We start from the raw sequence: 20,847 nt of genomic DNA, 5'->3' as shown, positions 1-20,847 counted from the left end.
GTATATTTTCTTGTTATAGCCTCCGTTGTTGTAGGTTGCTGTGTTGTTGTGGAATCTTATTTTAAAGAACAACAAAAACAAACAAAAACTGTGAAAATCTCGTCAGGAATAAAAAATAAACTGTTTCTCACCACTAGGTCGGGGTCGATTCAACTCCCAACCCCCAGAAATCTTCGGACAAGTTGAAAAGTTGTATGCTGCCATCTTGTGGTTGACGTCAGACATCATCGCTGCAGAGAAAATGACGTCATTGAATTTAAATACAATCAGCCTAACGTTAAGTCAGCTTACCTTCTATGTTGGACAAGCGCAACGTATAATCCAAGGACGAGCATTCAATGGTTTCAAAGTCGGCCGGCGAAAATTCCATTCTAGAAATTAAAGGATAATTGTAAATAATGCATTTCAAAAGATAAACATGAGAAAGTTTGGCGTTGTAAGGTAAAACACAGTAATCGGTACAGTACATAAATTATTAATATGTGTTTTTTTAAATATTTAATTCGTTAAAATTTGATAAAAATGGTCTGAGCATTCACAAAATATAACTTTCAGAGTAAAATGTTCATTTTGTTGCCTGATCTGAAACCACAACACAAAGAGATATCGTTGCTAAGCAACACCGACCTGTGATTGGTCGAAGCTCGTCGACTTGCCTCTCCCTGAAATCCGATGAGCGCAGCGTACATATCGCAAGTACAATGCCACGTGTTGTTGGCGAAACCCACGTGCTGCAGTTTCCCGCTAAATTTCAGCCAATCTTCATCGAATTTTCGCAATCGATTCCCTGACAAATCTACCGCACGGAGGCGCTCGAGGTTCGCAAACGCGTCACGGTCCATTTCCTCAATCCCGCAACTTCTCAGGTCTAGTTCTCGAAGCTGATTGGTCGATTTGAAAAACGTTTCCCGCGCGATTCGTCCGAAACGGGGATTCCCCGCCAATCGGAGCTTGCGGAGTTTTTCCAAATTGTCGACGGACAATAAGCTCTGTGACGTTAGCAGGTTCTGACAGACGCTCAATTCGCGAAGTGAAGTGGGGAGGAGGCCCGCATGCACGCGCGTCAATCTGTTCGAATTAAGCCGAAGAACAGTTAGGTTTGTGAGGTGAGAAATATCAACGAGAGAGCCGAGAAGGTTTTGTCCCATCGACAATTTAACCAAAGCGGCAGGGAGGGCTCGTGGGAAACTCTCTATCTTGTTCCTTCTGAGAATCAGACGCTGTAGGTTCGGATTGTTATCGAACGCAGACGTGGGAATGTAGGATATCTGGTTTCCTCCCAGGTTGAGTGAAACGAGATTGCGGAGAAGCCGGATTGCTGATGGGAAAGCTTTGAACGCGTTGTGGTGGAGATCGAGTCTGGAATAAGAAGGAAAACATGGAATAAAAAACAACTATGTCTTGATTTTGATAAATATAAACATGAATTGGGCAGATTTATCACAAACGAGTTCCTACAACATTGTTAGAAACTTCTGTTTACATTTATTTCAGTTTTCTTCAACTCTCAACATTATTGTTAAGAAGTAGGATGGGCAGATCCCAGCCAGAACCCGAGTACTCGGTACCGAGCATCGCTGTTTTTATGCCGAGCAGTTGCACAAACTGACCCGAGCACTAAATTTCATATTTATACCCTGCTAACATACGAAACAAGGTTTCTTAACAAGGTTAACCAAGAACAAAAGTGAATGTTTTTATATATGCGTTAGATGATGGAAAACACGTACTTCTGGGCCTGTAGAGTTTAATACACCGCTGCTGACGTAAGGGACCTTGGAAAACTATAAAACTGAACTGAGTGCAGTCGGCCGAGCCTCAAACGATGTGATGCTCGGTGCTCAGCCAAACAGAACAGTTACAATTTTGGCCATCCTTAATAAGAAGTCATTATGTAACACAATTTCGTTTGGCAACATATTTCAAATTAAATTGACCCAAATGCAACTCTGAATTTTAATTCCTAATTGTGTTAGAATTACAAAATTGTTGCATAAAATTTGGTCCCTTCGACAGATGTTACCTTCCAATCGATGAAACAATTTGTCACAGCGGAATAATTAATCACATCACAATTAACCGGATTGTTACGTCACAGCCGCATGGCAGACGACTCACTGTGTGATATTAGGTGTATGTTGGAAAGCGTTATGTTGAATTGCTCCCAACATTCGATTGTTGATCAGTTTCACCTTTCGCAGGTTGGGGACTTTACCCAAGTCGTCATTTCGGATCACAAGCAAATCTTTCTGCCTAAAAACACAAAACATTACTTTGTTGAGTTTTTCATTGATAAATTGCAGCAGAAACTATGATTAAGTTCGCTGAAAAGTTGGCTATTCCTAAGACGAAGTATACGTTACTGCAGGAGTCGGCAACCTTTTTTTGTGTTGGGACCGTTACTGAAACTGAAAATTTATCGCGGCCCGGCGTTTAAAAAATTACAAATATTCAGCAATGAAAACGCTTAAATCAGTTTATTATCCCCGGGATACATGGGCAAAATGTTTTAAAGCATTTAACCAGAAATACTATACGGCCCCGTAACGAACTCCTCGCGGACCGGCGGTTGCCGACCACTGCGTTACTGCATTAACGTAATTTTTCATTCTGCACGAAAAATTAAATGTTTTAATAGTGAAAATATATTTGTAACGCGGGCAACCATTTGTCGTCATGCGCCTGTGATGTGACGTAATTATTGATCGGTGGGTTAGGATTTCTATTGACATCGAAAAGAGAACTGGTTCTGCCAAAATTTACAATAAATCTTCTCGAGTGTAACAAATTGGCGATGTTATGTCACTTTCTTTGTTACGATTTCCGCTTTGTGGGGTAAACAAACAATCCATTGTGGCTATCAAAACAATTATAGATTTTAACGCCGATTAAACTTTATCTGACCTTTGAGAATCAACCCATCATTCTCGCCCTAAGCAAACAATTTGAAATTGAATTAAGGGGGGCGGAAGGTTTTACATCCTATTTGCCTTCTCTTTCACTTTCTCAAATATTTAATAAACAATAAAATTTTTGGCTTAAAACAAATGTCCAACATACAGGATAAGCAAATTGCAGTAATAATTACATAAGAACTCATTAAAACATAAAAAAGTTTCCCACCTTGTAACAAATAAACTTCTGACACTAGCGCCCTCCCGTGTCGACATATTGGCCGTTGGGAGGCGCTGCAAGCAGTTTTCATCAGAGCACGTGACTTCTCCACGTCTTCCACATTTGCACAGAGACATCGAGAGAGGACACCGATCCGGACCTCTACGTTTCTGTCTTTCTCTCGCATTGTACGCAAAAGTTGCGGATACAATGATAAGGAAAATTAAGAAACGCAAACACTTCATTGTTGAACAAAAATCTGAAAAATTGCAAGATTGTTGAATTTGACTTTACATAGTGAACCTTATCATCCGACGACAAAAATCAAAACTTTTAAAATGTTCCAAACATTTACTTTTGTATGATTTCACCTACCTAACAAACAAATGCGCAAACAGCTTCGTTTTCAAACGAAATCACTCAATATTTTTTTACTTTTGTCAGCAAAATAACAACATAACGACACTTTACAGCAAAACTTTGTCTCGTTCTGGTATTTTGAAGCGAAATTAGCACAGATGTTCCAACGTTGCGTTATTTTCATGGCCAAAGTCATAAATATTTTAGCGAAAATACCACAAAGTTGCCTTTTTCACAAAGATATCCTGAAAAAAACTTCCAATTCTGTCAAACACCATTATGACTCATAATAACACATTGTTTGCAATTTATAGCAAAACAAACTTTCGGCATAAAGAACATTGTTTACCCAAGAACGTGGATTGTCGACGACACAATCCAAAGTCAACAAAGTCGATAGTAAACGCATTATGACTCGACAACGCCGGTTACTATGAGCTCACAATCGCGCCACCCCACTTGTAATATGAAGCGATGCGGAAAGAAACGCCCATTTTCCGACGCCACTACTTCGTTCGTTTCAGCGCCATTGAGAATTCTGGTTACTAGGAATAATAGAGATTTCTCCTCATAAGGTAACTTAGTAAAACCGGCCTAGCGCAATTCATTAGCACATCTGAAGCATTCCTGGTCACTTAATCGCTTGTTTCAGCCGGTCTTTCTCGTTGAATCAACACGACTTCAAACAGCAAGCTTTACCGGGCAATGTGTTTGTCATTCCTCAATTCAATCTCGATATGAGACTGGAATTTGTGTCACCTGACAATTTGCGAGTATTTTCTCCGACCAGTCTGCCTTAAAACTGGCATTATCGCGTGTTATCATCTCAACAAGATCGCACTCCCACGAATTTCGTTTCATAACAACTATAGTGTGAAGTTCGCCCTGCTATATCAGTACGGATATAATCAACTATCCCGCCTCCCCAAACTTACACTACAGGGTTTAAGTGGATAGCTGAAAGCCATTCACATCTCCTTGAAAAACAATAACTTTTCAACTGGCAAGAAACTATATATATCTAAGCTATTACAGTCAGGCATAATATCAAGTTTATAGAACTCTTCTGGCAGCTGTACATTTGCCAAGAAACTATATGTAGTGAGGCTGATATCACATTCGTATATTACAAAGTATTTGCTACAATCACAATTGGACAAAACCTGCTGAATCTCGCTACAGATCTTCACATTAATTTGAAGATATACTGTCCTACGCCCTAAATCATAACAAGCTACGCTGGAAATCCTCTCGCTTCAATGAACACAAATGTATCTAATTCAACACCTGCTGGCAAAATCAGTTTCCTTGAAGTTCCACAACTGAAACGGAAAACACGAAAAAGAACTTACTACGAAATACTTGCTAGTCTTGCGTTTCATTCAATCGCTGTCGTCACAATGGGCTGTGTTCTTCACACAAAGGACGGATTCGAATATCCGCTCCCAGCCACCATGTGATTTTCTTGTCCGACTTCTTTTCAACTAAATCTTCAGGTAAGTGGGGTTACTAAAGGTCACCACTTGACAAGGGTACTCGATGTCACACGTCGCGTCTTGACCAATCACAAGCACGGGTGTTGGCGCCAAACACGTGTTCACCTTTCATCTGAAAATTGTGTCAGTGTAACTTTAAACCGTTTGGAGTTTGAACACTTTCAGTTGGTTTCGTGGAATTTTAATTAAACTCTGAATTTATGCTTCCATAACTTGTATGTTAAAAACCACATCTTTTTAACTTGTGTCCGGGAGAACAGAAATGAAATTGGATAAAAGTCAAAACTTGCAAACAATATTAAACAAATATAGTAGTAGTAGTATAAGTCTTCGCCGAAAGTAGGTGAAGGGTAGAAAGCGAAATTCATTAGGTTAAGGGTTCGAGTCCCACTGCGGGTGGTGGTTTTTGATGTGTGTCCATTTGTTATTCACTTTTGTAAGTTTTATCAAATACCAATCACAATTTTGTTGTATGTGCAATAATTTAAATTCTGTTCCGCAGTTTAACTTGTTATTGCATCGGTGGCTTTAAAGCGGAATTTACCAACTGACTGATCAAAGTATTTCGTAAAACTTACGGATTAAGTTCCGGATATTTAATACATGTCTGATGGGACAATTTGCGGAGAAATCATTTCTTTTGAAACCCAATAACCCCTCAAAGCAGCGCTTGGGTTCAATTGGGTTCAGCTGGACAATCTCTGGATTAAAATGATGAGTTCGCTTTTCGAAAATTCAAAGGAACAATGGTTTGAATTATCTATAGAGCGTTTATCTGTTTGCTAGGAAAACACTTTTCCAGAACAACAAGCACCAAAACAACAAACATTATTTCTCTGTTACATTGCCAAATATATCATAAAAAAACTAACAATAACTTTTTATCGAGTTGTAAACATCGCCGAAACTACAATAGTTGGGACACGTATATAGTCAAGCAGCAAACCACTACATTTTTCTTCGTATCGAGTTTTATGACAAATAAGTTAGCGTATTACTTACTTTAGAAACTACGATCGTTAGATGAGCAATTATGTAATGCAAAACAAGCGTTGAATTCCTTAACTGATTCAAATGTAAGCAAGCAAGCTCCCTTTAAACTGCTCGGCATCAGAAACCAACAAAAGTCTGGTTCTAAAGTGACTTACAAAGGTTTCTTGGAACGCAAAATCATAGACAGTAATTTCACATTTATGTTCAGTCCCCAATTAATTCTCACTTTTATATTATTTCACCCTTGATTTAAAACTCTTAAACAGCTTCCAACCTTCTTAATCCCGGCACTGTCATATGTTTGACATGTTGATGTTCGTTTCAGTTATATGTAATTGGTTTGTAATTGAAGATGTTTCATAATCTATGTAAACATGAAGGTGAGTTTAGTGAGGAGCGTTATAATGGAACCACTTGATTGACGTTTGGCCAGACCTTTACTTCACATGCACAAGAGAACAGTGACAAACTTTGGACCCATCAATTGCAATGCATTTCCGGGTCCAATGAAGTCAATAAAACTTTGTCCAACGGGGATAACCCAAACCATAAATAACGGCAAATTATCACGAATATTAAAATCAGTTTCTGTCACAAGATTGAAGGCGTTTACGTACAGTCTGAAGTGACAGACATTTGAGAAGATTGCCTCTAAATTCAGCGCAGAACCTCTACAGAATAAAGTTTTCCGTGTTGTTAATCGGGTTCCTCAACGAGCATTGTGCGGTCGACCGTAACTAAAATATCATTAAGTGTCATTTTAAGCAACCTCCTTTCTTTGATTTATGAGATTTTTTTCTTATCAGTTTTTACATTTTTGCACCGGTTCTGCAACATTGCACACGTTTCGGTTGATAGGATTGTTTACCTCTGACGTCACTGTCACATGTTTTGATTTTTCAAACACAGCAAATTTGCAACAACCTCAGTTTGCTGGTTGAAACAGAAATATGTGCGCCGCTAAACTTGTGGAAAATGTCAGGTAAACCGGTTTTGTGGATTTTAACTGTAGTGTAATGTGTGTGGTTTGATAAAACAGTTCAATGTGTTGTTAAATTCTTTACAAATCTTACCGGTAATATTTCGTGTGCAACAATATTTCTGTTTTAGGCAATCTTTTCGGTCTGGAGTAACGAAACCAATTGATTGGAGAATCAAACAGCTAAACGGGATTGTTAAACTTGTAAACGAAAACGAACAACTGTTGATCCAGGCTGTCCTTAGAGATATCCGAAAGGTTTGTTTTACAGAATTCAGTCTGCATAGAGCAGCTGCACACACAATTATTATTGAATTTTAGGGGTTTACGCGGATTTTTTTTTGCCAAAAGTCATTAAATTGGTCTTGCACATGCACATGCAGGACATAATGGTCCTGCATGCCCAAGATCTCGTTGGGAACTGTCTGTATGTTCTGCAAACTGGCATAGAACTTTTTTTAAATCAAAATGCAGTTTAAATTTAGCCTTTTTAGGTGAGTGCTGCACCCAACTGTGTAGTGAATTATTTGATTTGCATTGTTTAGTGCCTTGTTTTACGAAAGACTACATTTTCGTTTGCAGCCAAAATTCGAGACAGTTTTATCCGAGCTGATTGTTGTGAAAAATGAGGCCAACCATGCCATAAACAACATACACCAATGGGTTCAACCGACATACTTGTCGAAATACTTGCATCAGGGATTTGACTCGATCTACCTACAGAAAGAACCGCTTGGTGTAACGTTGATCATCGGGGCATGGAACTATCCAATCCTGCTTGTCTTGGCCCCGTTGGTCGGGGCTATAGCAGCTGGTAAGAACTGTTGGTAAAAAAGCATCTAAAATATAAAGTTAAATATAAATAAGACTGTTAAGATTTAAATCCATAACTAAAATCAGCCCTGGAGCTGGAGCATAGATTTTTCTAGCCTACCCCTTGCCATATGGGAATGCTTGGTGACCAGCTGATTTGGTGTAACGCCTTAAATAGACCTGGAGAACTGTGATTTCTAAAATATAAAAGTATTTTTCTGCTCTGGTATAATTTATCCATATTTACTCAAAATGCCTGAGTGTTGTTTATTTGTACAAGGAATTCAGCATCAAAATGTTTTGCAGGCAATTGTGCAGTTTTGAAGCCATCCGAGGTTTCATCCACAACAGCGAATGCAATTGCTGAACTTCTCCCAAAATATCTTGATCAGGTAAATTGATCCTTTGCTGAAAATGTGCATAAAATGAAAAACAGCTTGAATTATTATCGTTTCAGGATTGTTTCCCAGTATGGCAAGGTGGAATTGAAGAAACTACTGAAATTTTGGATCAAAAATTTGACCACATTTTTTACACTGGGTCATCATTTGTGAGTTTGCTACAGTTAAAGAAACTTATAAATTTGCTGACTAAGTATTGTTCAGGTTGGGAAAAAAGTGATGGCGGCCGCAGCAAAGAATTTGACCCCTGTGACCTTGGAATTGGGAGGGAAATCCCCGGCTTACATTGACAAGGAAAGCAACATTGATATCGGTTGGTAAAAAATTAGGTTAATAATTTTTAATCATCAAAACTTCCTTATTTTCCTTAAAGCTCGTGGTTTTCAATTTGAAACTAACCAATTAATTGTTAGCTACTTTGTGAACATTTTTTATTCTTATTTCCAGTTGCAAATCGGATAACATGGGGTAAATTCATCAACTCCGGGCAAACATGCACGTCATGTGACTATATTCTGTGCCACGAAGCCGTCGTCGATGAATTTTGTAAAGCTGTCAAGTAAGTTCTATGTACTTAATATGTTTGTTGAGTTAAGCTTCTATTTGTTCATGGTTAATAATTTACTAGTTTCATGAAATTTCATATTCTGGTAAAACTTCACTTAAACCTATGGTAAAAGTTTCACCATATCCAACATTATGTACAAATATAATGTGAAATTTCAAACTTACAAAATCTCTTTATTAATGTCACATGTGTGTCATTTTGGCAGTTTGCTTCATCTTTGCAATCAATAGTTTAAATTCTAGAGCAGGGTTCGGCAACCCCTGGCAGCCGTGCCAAGGTGGGCAAGCGAGGTGGTTTTCATGGCACGCCAACCGATTTGCGTGTTTAAATTGAAGTAACAATTTAACCTGTTACACTGCTTGTTTTCAGTTTTTATCATGCCATTGTCTTAAAATTCAGCCTTACATGCACGAAACACTCTGCTTTCTCTTTATTATTGATGTTTGCTGACAGGAACCAGCACACAAGGTCATTAACACATGGAAACAGCAAGTACATTTGCCGACCCCTGCTTTAGAGTTACAAAGTCCAATGTTGTTGTTCAGTGATGACTTTTCCCATTTTGCAATCATCAGCAATTTCAATTGTTGCAACATATTTTAATCTGTAACATTTCCTCATATTGGTTCTTGTTCAGAAAAAGAATTTTGCATTGTTTCGGTGAAGACCCAAAGCAGTCATTGGATTTGTCGAGAATAATAAATGATCGAAACTTTTCACGGATTGCAAAGTTAATGGATGACGTCCCAAGCAGCAAACTAGTTGTTGGTGGCGTTCGAGACCCTTCAGAGCGTTACATTGGTAAGTTACATAAATGTTTGACCACCTTCTAACAAGGTGGAATGTTCAGCAAACAAGGCATGCAAAGGTGCTTGTGATTGGACTGTTGTTACAGAGCCTGTGTGGCTCAGTTGCTGGAACTAACCCATGCCTTTCCAGAAGTGGTTAAGAGGCTGTAACTAAAAAAAACATGAAATTTTTGAAAATCAATACCAAACCTTTTATGATTTACCACTCATAAATTTATGATCTGACTAATTGTGGCTTCTACAACAGTGTTTTAGCTGTTTTCTTATGCCACTGTTTTTGTTTGCGACACTTCACATGTCAAAAAAACAAAATAATTGCTTACATTTATCGCAACTTTGAATTTATGATAAAGCTATTAAACATACAATGCAAATTATCAAAGCTAATTTGTCAATCAATAATGGCATACTATCTGCATTTTTATCAATTTTATGTGAATGTTTTTTGTATGGCTATTTACAATGGTGTTGTCAGTGTCAACTTGGTGATCGGTTCATTTCATAACATAAACTAACAACTCACCTTACTGCATTCTATGTTCCAGCTCCAACAGTTTACCGAGACATTTCTATGGATGATACAATCATGCAAGGGGAGATATTCGGCCCGCTGATGCCGATTATCTCCGTTTCCGGACACGAAGAAGCGATTCGAATTATGAACTCAGGAGAAAAACCGCTTGCGATGTACGTTTTCTCAAACAACAACAAGGCAAGAAACTATTTGAAGTATAAGCTGTTGTAGAGCTCTTCTGGCAAATGTATTTTTATTAGAGCTCTTCTCGCAAATGTATTTTTATTCCAACATTTCCTATACAGGTCGCCTTCATCAGGGTAAATATCACTGAATGCGCATAGTAGTACAGTGCACGATAAAGGAATAAAGAGTTAAACGCAAGCTCATCACAACGCATCAAATAAAAATGCCAGAAGAGCTCTATAAACTTGAAACAATTTGAAGGTTAAATATTTGCAAACCTGATGACAAACTTGTGTTTTTTTCCAGGTTGTAGATGATGTTTTGGACAACGTGTCAAGCGGAGGAACAACTGTCAACGATGTTCTGATGCAAGCTGCTGTGCCCAATGTTCCATTTGGGGGAGTGGGTAAGATGGGTTTAAACTAAACATGGAAAACTAACAAATCTTGGAATATGGGTTTATTACGGTCAGTGGATAACTCATTGGCAAAGCTTCAATAAGTGGTTGAGATGAGATTAGAACCAACAACCTTGCGAGCACATGTGCTATTTTTCATAATTATCAATTATTATTTGCAGGCAACAGTGGAATGGGTTCGTACCACGGAAAGTTTGGATTCAACACCTTCACGCATGAGCGACCAGTTGTTCAACGGACACAGGGAATGGAAATGTTGGTCGAGTCGCGTTATCCTCCGTACACTGAAAAAAATCTATCTATGGTGGGTAGTTTAATTGTTATGTTGCAAGATTTTTTTTTATAGAAATCATTACAAAAACACTAGAGCAGGGGTCGCCAACCTTTACCACTCAAAGAGCCACTCAGACCAGTTTCACGTAGTAAAAAAACACTGGGAGCCACAAAGTCGTTTTAAAATTTAAAATAAAATGCAAAACGTTTTTAGTCTTATGGCATTCGACTTTTTGTTGTTAGCTAGTGTTTCATTGCATATTAGACACACTGGTATACTAGTCTCGTCAGCAGAGGAAACAACTTTACGTAGCGTTGCATGTTCTGTTTTTTTGCAGATTTGTATTCCTTTGTTAACGCGTTTGTTACGTAACAATTACCAAACAGCTATTGTTACGCGCGCACACACACTGCAAACAAAAACAGTATTGTCTCATATTGCGTATTAACCTGCGCGCCGCCAGTTTGCCTCTTTTATACTTCACGTTTGATGGTATAGAGATGGTGTTGCAGGTAACTACAACAAGCGAGTACAGTCATGCTACTGCACTTCTATTTTCGTGTTCGACTTTTGTGTTCGGCATGATCGTCACATAATTTTTATTCAAATGTACAACATTTGGTAAATTCAAAAACTGAGCCGCATCAGAGGGCTCAAAGAGCCGCATGCGGCTCCGGAGCCGCGGGTTGGCGACCCCTGCACTAGAGAAATATTAATAATAAAGTTACTGAGTGCCTAAATGTATAGTGTTGTACTTAGTTGTATATCACTAGCTAATTTATCTGCCATGTTCAGGTTACATGCACACACACATATGCAGAAACATGTAGAAAAATGTGATTTCCACACGATAGTCAAAACAATATATGCAACCTGGCAGAACTTTTTCCTGATTTAGTGCTCTGAAAGCAAATTTTGGCAAAAAGTTGCCCAGATTCGAAATATTTCGATACCGAGTACTAGTATCGATACCACTGAAATCATTCGATTCTAAGTACGGAGTACTCGTCCCATCACTAATGTCAACCTTTTATGAATTCATTTAACTTTCAGATTTCGTGGTTGATATCAGAGAAGAAAGGAGGATACTGCAACATTTTGTAACTAATTAAACATAATTTGTTCTGAAGCATATTGCAGTGGAAGCTGAATCCTAACATACCAGCATAAATTGCATATCCATAATGCACTTTTATTGTTCATTAATTTACATGTACAACCAGTTCAATTAGATAAAACATTGTCACTGCATTTAAGCAATCAAATTTTTGGAGTGCAAGTTGATTGCTAGCAGACAGGGTAAATCATTTTTTCTTCATGTTTACTGTAAGACAAAGATTTATTGACAAGACAAGGAACAAACTTTTGTCAATGCATTTCTGCTTAAATGTGTGTATGTTGTATTCTATTACATGTGAGGTTGTGTAATAAATGCAATTATGTTTTACGAACTTCGAACCTAATGCTTCAATTAATTCGTCGTTCTCACATAAACATGATGTTTTGCCACTAAAAAGCAAAGTACTTTCGTAGTAGACAACAACTTTGCCATTTAATGTTTGTTTTGAATTTGCAAGAAACCAAAAAAAAAATCATTAGTATGATACCTAACACATTTGTTTAAAGCATTATCTTTTACATCACACCTATCATTAAATGTTTTTAGTACAGAAGTTTGACATAACTCTGCATTAACTTAGAGTCTAAGTAAGTCTTAGACCAAGCAATCCACAAAATCACAGCTTTGCCCAATAACAGTCTACTCTTTCATGTTACAAGCCTATTTTCAAGACAATGAACACATTTTTGTGTATTGCATTTCAGCATAATTGGGTGATTGTTTTATTTCATGTAAGTTACCTGTTGTTAAAAATTTAATTATGTTTTAGGAACTTTGAACCTAATGCCTCAATTAATTTACAGTACTCACATAAGCATGATGTGCCAATGATAAGCAAATCAGTTTGTAGTAAACAACACAACTGTCAGTGCAATTTTGATATTCAAACGTGTGTTATCGAATTTACAAGATATCTAATAAATTATTTTGTGTGACAACTGAACGGAATGTTTTTAATGGAGTTGGTAAAAGTCTGAGCATAAGTTTCTGAAATGTGTTCAACCTATTTAACTTAGAGGAAGCAATCTACCAAACCACAGATTTTGCCAACAACAGTTTTTTGCGAGATGGAAAATATATTTAGGGGAAAAGATGGAATGTTATCATACGATAGTGATTGTCAAAAGACAAATATTGAAGGAAAAGAAAAAAACTTTACAAAGAAATAAAGTGCACAGCAAAGTTTGTAAAAATTTCTGACAAATTTTGCTAGGTGTGTAATGTTTTCATTATGTATCTAAAATTCATTTTGTGGCAAACACTGTTTTGCTAATAAAAAATAGAAAAATTTGAAGTAATAGATCTCATGACTTGAAGCAATGTAATGAGACAAATACAAGTGGAAAGCACAACTTATGCATTGAGGCTTCCATGTGGGTGGATTGCTTCATTACATAAAGTGTTATTGTTTGCAAGGAGAGGTTTTTTGTAAGGTTAAATTCCCAACATGAGTTCTTTCAAGCACCAGCATTTCATGGTTTCACGCCAGATAATAGCGATGTACCGATGCCAAAACAAATTTTGTGTGAACAAGGCAAATAACTGAACACAATGCAATACTGTAAGAGCAACTAATGAAATATTGCACAAGCTTTCACAGGTAATATGAAAAAGTTTAAGCATTCCTCTGTTGTTTCACTCAGATTGTTGGTCATCAGAACCTGATTGTGATAAACAGATGTATTGTTATGTAATAAAAGCACCAAGCCAATATATGAGAAGCTGCAATGCACACTGTTTCAACCAATAAGGTCCCATCATTGCAGCTGGTGACAAGAGATCGGCCGTATTGACTAGTGTAACCATACAACGGTACTTCTGTTTGTTGGGAGCAGCAAGAAAACTTATAGGTGGAAACATTGTGCACTGTCTGCAAGATGATTGTTTGCTCACAAATCTTATATGACATCATACATACCATTGTGTTGTTGTATGTTTTCAATTTGTGACGATGGTTTTATTTTCTTTGTGAATTTTATTGTAAATAATGAAATAAGAGCCAAGACCATAATTGCACCAATAACGTATGACATAACTCCACGAAAAAATACCGCACATCTGTTACATTCACATCTGAAAATGTAAAAAATACATTTAACAAAATGTCCTGCAAAAACCATTAATTTTTTACAAACACTGAACGCAGTCGACTCACAAACATGGATTGAGGTTTTGAATTATGACAACAGCAACTCCATTGGACACTTTGTCAGTTAAACTCATTGCTCCATAAACAAAAGCTCCGGTTCTCTGAAATATGTGTATCGTATCATGTATTGAATATTACGGTGTATATGGGTCAACTTTGAGCAACCAGCTATTAACAGAAGAAACAAAGACACTGATGAAGCTGGAGTGAATGAATACAACACAGGAGGCAGGAAAACTATCAAAGTTTCAATAGTTGCTTCAACATGCTGGAGATATGAAAATATGTAACTGAAAATTATGGTGCATGTGGGCCAGGATTTATATATTTCACACCTTGTAATCAGTGGTGGGATCACATTTTTTGTCAGCCAGGTCTATCACAAAAGTCATATCTTTAGCCGGTTCTGTTACAAAAAGTCCATTGACAGTAACCAGTAATGCTAACTGGTTCGCTGATCGCATAAAATTTTGTTAAACGGTTCTATAGAACCTGTGCGAACCGGCTGAATCCCACCAATGCTATAATATAATCTAAACCTTATCATCTATGTGAGATCAAATGGGCTTAACACAGTGTTACGAGCCTTTTGTTTTGCTTGAAAAATCCCATACAAATATACCTTACCCGAAACAGCGTTATCATTAGCAAAATACTTACAGTTGCTTTGCCGATGAGCTTTGCTGTCATTGATAGTGACATCACAAGGATGATTGATGTTCCCATCCCGAGAAACACGGCCATTCCGAACACCATAAAACTGTTCATGGGAATAAAGTGAGCCCAGATACAGGCTCCCAGCACCAACAAGCCTCCAAAGAAATAAACAACCTGCAAATATATTTTGGCTGTATTTGTGTGAAGAAATAAAATTGTAATTTCAAATTTCATCCTTTTTTTTCATTAGTATTTACAGTTAAATATTTTTCTGACATACTTTTCACCAAATTTTAAATTTTGTCACTGACCTCCTGTGAAATGAAACTTGTGACCGGTCTCACTAACACAGCAGCCAAAAACCCAGACAAGTAAACAACAAGTGGAACAACAGCAATGTATTGTTTGTGTAGTTTTAATGTGTCTGTCAAATACATTGGAATGTAGACCTACACAAAACAAATGATACTATTGTTTTTAAGTCCCGATAAACAGAAAGTACATGATAAAAATCAAATGTGTCTTCTGCAGAAAAAGTATAAAAAGCTTTTTTTAGTGTCACAATATTAAGCTTTAATTAGGTAATGAGTTACAATCTGCAACTTAGCCCCACATAAATTTTCCCCCAAAAAAATTATTTGCACCCCAACATTTAATTTAGATTTTACCTGTGAAAGGTTCACCACCAATCTTGTGCACATGTACAACATTGCAGTCTGCAACAACAAGTTTGTGCTTATTTAAAGAACGTTCACATATAATGTTCATTTAAAAATAACACACATACGAAGTACAGCAATTGATTTGTTTGAAGAAAAGTGTTTAAATTACAAGTTAGCATGGGACAATGCTAAACATGACATGCATTTTATCAGTTTCCTATTCTGGTGGCAAAGGTTTGGGTCACAAGACGTTCTGGTATTTGTATTACATAAAGTCCAGCACTGAGTCATGTTTCATTCATGTTACAAATCGTGCAAGTCACCAGCTCAATATCTTGGCACAAAACCAACTAAATTTGCAAGTGCTGGTTCCTTATACAGCTTTTGTCATAAGATCAGGTCAGAACTTTCAACTTTCTCACTCCACTGAATAAATTTGCATGTTTTGTTTGAATAAGAAACATTTCACCCATAATTATATTCTGATGTATGACTAAAGGGTATGACTAACTCCAACACAAATACCACAAAATGTTTTAAGGTAGAAAACATTGCACAGTTTAAGAGCCTTAGGTCAATTAATTTTAGCTTGAAGTATCCACTACACAATTTTACTGTTTATGTTTGCAGTAAAACTTTTTGATTCACTCACCTGATAAAACATTGGTTTCTTGAACCAGTCATACCAGTGGTTTATTGAGCAAGCGATTGTTGTTATTTCTAAAATAAATAAATAATGGTTACTTAATGCAATTTATTTTTATCACAATATTTCGACAAACTTCATCACAAAAAAACAAACAAATAAAAAGAAAGCTGAACAAAATGAAAAATGCCCATATTTAGCATCAAAATGGAGACAACTTTCAAAATAAAAAATTTTGCACAAATTTGGACACAACTCAATGCAGCACATATTTAAACCTCTGCAGAAGTTGTGCTCATCAATCAAATCACTGTATTACTTTCCACGTCTGCCAGACTCTAAACCAGACAAATAGGATTTTTGCCAAGCAAAACAAAATCGCACATTAGCAAAAGCGGTAGTTAGCAATATTTTGCACTTTGCAGCAATTCCAATCCAACAGAAAAGAAAAATGATGGTGTTGTTTGTCGTAACAGTGCAGTGTATCAAGTTCTCAACATATAAGTTTTATTTGTGACGACTTGCAATTACACAATTTTTGTACCTGGAGTTTTGATTTGAATGATTGGTGTGTTTTCATCCCGTCCCTGGATCAGTGGTGTGTTTTCATCCGGTCCATGGATGAGTTGTGTGTTTTCATCAGGCACAACCTGTCCTTTTGATTCACCTGCAATATAAGGCAATGTTATCCTATGTTGTAAAAAGCAGCACTAAAATGTGAAAGCATAAAGCCAATAAATGTTAAGCCGCAGACAGTGCACAATATTTTGACTTACAAGGTCTCATCAGTGCAGCTGGTGACAAGACATCTGCCACATGGGCTAAGGGCGGCCATCTAATAGCACTCCAGTTTGTTAAGAGTAACATGGTAAAAAGCCAGGCGTGCACTGTCTGCAGTTCATATTAAAATGGATGGCAACAGTTTTTTTCAACTCTTTATGGTTTAGTGCAACGATAATTTTGTTGATTAACTTGCTCACAATTTTCTGTGCAGAAATCTTCTGGTTCTATAAAAGAGTGACGCCGTGAAGGTCCTTCCTTTAATCCGAGATGAAAAATCGAAGAAAACAAAATTCCAGTTCCAACAACAATTAGAACAAGCGTCTGGAATATGCAAACAAAAGTTTGTTAAAAAACAAATACGATGAAGTTTATAACGAACATTTTTTCTGCTTTTAGGCAAAAAAGTAAATGGTAAACTAGAAGGGTGGCTTAGCACATATTGCCATTGCACAGACACTGTGACCTATTTCTTAACATATATTTACATCCGACACTTATTTTATATTGGGTCCCATATCATCCACTGTTTTTTATAACCTTAGTTGCTTCCGCAAGCAGAAACTCATGGGTCCCCACACATGCAAAGTTGTAAATAATGCATTTCAATAGATAACAATGAGAAAGTTTGGTATTGTGAAGACAAACACAGTGATCGGTGCTGTGCATAAATAAATATGCTATATGAAGTACAAACTATTTAAATTTATTCCATTCATACATTTATAAAGGTTTTTCTATTTTATGACTATCTGAGAAAAAAGTGTTAAATAGTGACAAAATAGGCCAAAACACAACAATCAGCTCCTATTAATGGTGAATTGCACTTGACTGTAGGAGTCTAGTGGAGTAAATGATAGAGCTACAGATTTTAACACAATAACCAACACCTACGAATTATACACTCTACTAACTGTCCAAGTTTAAATTAATTCATACATTGTTTAAAAAATGAAACCATTTTGGGGGTTAGTGGGGTAAATGTTGGGGGGACAGGGTTGAAGATAACAAACAACAACCATAAATAGCACACTGTATAAGCTGTCCAAATTTCATCAAATTCGGACAATGTTTTAAAAATTCACCCTTTTTATGGGGCTAGAGGGGTAAATATTGGGGTTACAGGGTTAAACACAACAATTGACACCAATAAATGACAAATTCTGCAAGCTTTTCAAATTTCACTAAATTCCAACACTGTTTAAAAACTCATCCATTTTAGGGGGTCAGTGGGGTAACTGATGGGGTTTAACACCCAAAAGTATAAAATATGAAACCACGATGACCCAATTAACAGTCATGTAAAATTTTATCCAAATCAAACAATGTTTAAAATTCTGACCACTAGAGGTGTTATCAGCAACATTCGCCAACGCTTCTGACGTCATAAGGCTGTTAATACCCCTCTGACTGGCACATGGAAAAACATCCACCAAGTAATGCACAAACACAAGTACCATATGTACTGGTGCCTTTACTATACCATTACACCACACAAATCTTTCGTTTGTGGTGCGTAGCAACATACAAAAACGTTTTACATTTTGGGGTCTAGCGGGGTAAATACTGGGGTTATCAAGTCAAACGAGCAGAGGACACATCTGCATGACCATATCTACCATCTGTGAAAGTTTCATCCAAATCCATCAAAGATTTGATGCCAAAAGTGCATGGACAAACTTCGGCGGAAAAAAGAAAAAACAAAGAAAAAAACAAAACTGAGTGAAATCAATATGCGTCCCCTTCAGGGAAGGGGACCCATAAATAGACAAAAACAAACAAACAATGGGAAAGATGACAACAATGCTTAAACAATAGTTGCTGTTGTTAGGTAACCCTTCATCATAATGATTCACCACAGGAAATGCTTTACAATCAGGCCAACACGATAAAATAGAACTGGACACAAGTATAGCAGAGCAACAGATTAGTGGCATCCACACTTTCAACAACCATCAATGAAAAAATCCAAGTGATCTTACCCGAAAAGCTGGTGCATCAGCAGGGGACAGTTCACTGTTTTTAGACGAGGGTGATGAGGGGAGTCCAAGCACCCCCCAAGCTACACCGTACACAAATATACTGCTTACAACTGTAAATGTATACCTGGAAAAGCATTAATATTAGAAGTTAATGCTTGTTGTGCTTTTGTAATAAATGTAACAGGGTTGGAGAGTTAGAAGTTAGGTTAGGGTCATCAATTGCGATGCCCTTACAAAAGCAGTAAAATAAATTGACCCGCTACTTGAGGCAAAATGGGTCCAAAGCACACTTCTATGCAAATGTCGTAAGAGTTTAAATAGTATATATGTAACTTTTCCCATCTGTTGTATATTTCAATTACATGTTTTAAGGAACAATTTTACCTGATAGCGTTAAGAGTAACTCTTTCCCCGTCATCATGCGTCAAATCAGGAATTAACGCGAGATGGTTAATTTGTGTTGCCGCCCAACCAAATTGAAATATAACGACAAGGGGGGCATAATATATAAACTGAGCATATTCTGGTGTGTTTTGTCCACAGCCAATACACTGCATGTACAATAATGGGAAGGTAAGTGCCACAGAAACAGAACCTAAACAAAAATAAAGCATTCACAAACCATAAATTTCACCATATCACTATTTCACAAACATTTGTGATACTTGGGCAGAAACACATGGGTTTAAATACATGTAACAATTTTAATCGTAATTTTTACAATAAAGTCCAGGGCTTTGGAATAAATTACAGCATCTAATACATTGCTTCAATTTCACAAACCGTGCACCAAATTTAATTTAACAGTGGCAATTTTGACAAATTTACTAACTTCAGTGAGTTACAGTGCGCAGAATGCTTTATTAACACTTTCGAACAACCGGTAAATCTTTAATCTAATAACAACTTTGTCCATTGGGTTACATTTTAACAACTTGACCACTAGATCGAAAACAACAATAATGCACCAAACCAATATTTAAACAAGTAGTATACCATCACTGAAAACACCAGCTTAAATGTACGATGTACACTGTTTGAAAACTTACCAACTAAGTGCCACGATTTTCTCCTCCCGTATTTACATGAAATATTCGATCGGTCAGATTCGAACCCAACAAAAGGTGTCGCAATTCCGTCAGCAAGTTGTCCGACCAGCAAAATGTTTCCAGCCATGCTGTTACTGAACTCCAAAATCTGGAAGACGAAATACTTGTTGTTATTTTGTTCAAAGGCTAGAGCAAGTGTTAGTAAATTAGTTTAGGGAAACTTTGTATAGCTTACAACATTTTCTTTCATGTATTATAAGCAAATACAAAAAAACTTACCTCATGAAAGAAAACTAATAAATAACTAAACCACATCGAAGCACAAAGATCATTAAGCACATGTCCAACTCCGTAACAAAACTTTTCACGTTTTTTCAATTCCCGATTCATAGTGCAACACTAATCAACAAAAATTATGTAAAAAAATATTCACATTCTGAAAAAATGATTTGTTGTTTAATAAATTAGTGTAAATCGACAATATTCTATAATTCTATTTGATACCTGAAATTTTTTAAACTTTGAAAAAGCATAAAAGCAGTAACTTTCTGAAGTCGTACTGTGTGGTAAATCTGCAGGTGCAGCCCATATAATATTATAACAACACAAAAATTTCTTTGTAAATCACAAGGAAAAACAACTTGTGACGTAAAGTTTAAAGTTATATAACTGTGACGTAATGGTAAAGAAGTACACTGTACATAAGAACAGTTGTTGTACAGCTACAAACGTTTGTTCTCAGCACATGATACACATAAAACAAAAACGTAGTTGGTTTATTTATTACCATTCTAAAACTATTGACAAGATTAAAAACGCCTTTGATACGTCATAATGGTAGTTTTCTGTCATAATTGATAGCCATTAGCCACATTGT

At 36.8% G+C, this 20,847-nt stretch overlaps 3 protein-coding genes and 1 long non-coding RNA gene across 4 annotated transcripts; 1 reads left to right on the top strand and 3 right to left on the bottom strand.

Annotated features, from left to right (window-relative positions):
- Positions 1–2: 2 nt before the first annotated feature.
- Positions 3–5,055, bottom strand: LOC145234577 (uncharacterized; the record flags this gene model as incomplete). The annotated part of the gene is made up of 7 exons (XM_080099289.1): positions 4,827–5,055; positions 3,124–3,373; positions 2,119–2,253; positions 628–1,359; positions 292–371; positions 132–230; positions 3–55 (listed from the first exon to the last, which is right to left on the bottom strand). Coding segments are annotated over exons 2-7 (1,335 nt in total), but the record flags the coding sequence as incomplete, so codon positions are not given.
- Positions 5,056–6,776: 1,721 nt separating this feature from the next.
- Positions 6,777–12,988, top strand: LOC145232479 (aldehyde dehydrogenase, dimeric NADP-preferring-like). Its single transcript, XM_080097110.1, has 12 exons — positions 6,777–6,945; positions 7,074–7,200; positions 7,525–7,756; positions 8,062–8,147; positions 8,213–8,305; positions 8,361–8,469; positions 8,604–8,715; positions 9,362–9,525; positions 10,079–10,245; positions 10,540–10,639; positions 10,813–10,955; positions 11,979–12,988. The coding sequence occupies exons 1-12, from the start codon at positions 6,914–6,916 to the stop codon at positions 12,027–12,029; spliced, it is 1,416 nt and encodes a 471-aa protein (XP_079953236.1). The 5' UTR covers positions 6,777–6,913; the 3' UTR covers positions 12,030–12,988.
- On the bottom strand, positions 7,541–7,946 carry LOC145232480 (uncharacterized). The gene is made up of 2 exons (XR_013860889.1): positions 7,877–7,946; positions 7,541–7,781 (listed from the first exon to the last, which is right to left on the bottom strand). It is a non-coding gene; the product is annotated as an uncharacterized LOC145232480 (long non-coding RNA).
- LOC145232478 (major facilitator superfamily domain-containing protein 12-like) lies at positions 12,982–20,424 on the bottom strand. Its single transcript, XM_080097109.1, has 13 exons — positions 20,250–20,424; positions 19,971–20,118; positions 19,306–19,516; positions 18,922–19,045; positions 17,140–17,263; positions 16,704–16,826; positions 16,166–16,233; positions 15,520–15,567; positions 15,163–15,300; positions 14,855–15,025; positions 14,201–14,295; positions 13,964–14,118; positions 12,982–13,706 (listed from the first exon to the last, which is right to left on the bottom strand). Exons 1-13 carry the CDS (start codon positions 20,358–20,360, stop codon positions 13,681–13,683), a joined length of 1,542 nt encoding a protein of 513 aa, XP_079953235.1. The 5' UTR covers positions 20,361–20,424; the 3' UTR covers positions 12,982–13,680.
- Positions 20,425–20,847: the final 423 nt, after the last annotated feature.

This window comes from Phallusia mammillata, chromosome 6 (assembly GCF_965637545.1).
Source record: "Phallusia mammillata chromosome 6, kaPhaMamm4.hap1.1, whole genome shotgun sequence".
Taxonomy (NCBI): Eukaryota; Metazoa; Chordata; class Ascidiacea; order Phlebobranchia; family Ascidiidae; genus Phallusia; species Phallusia mammillata.
This window is presented reverse-complemented; position numbering and strand designations above follow the sequence as displayed.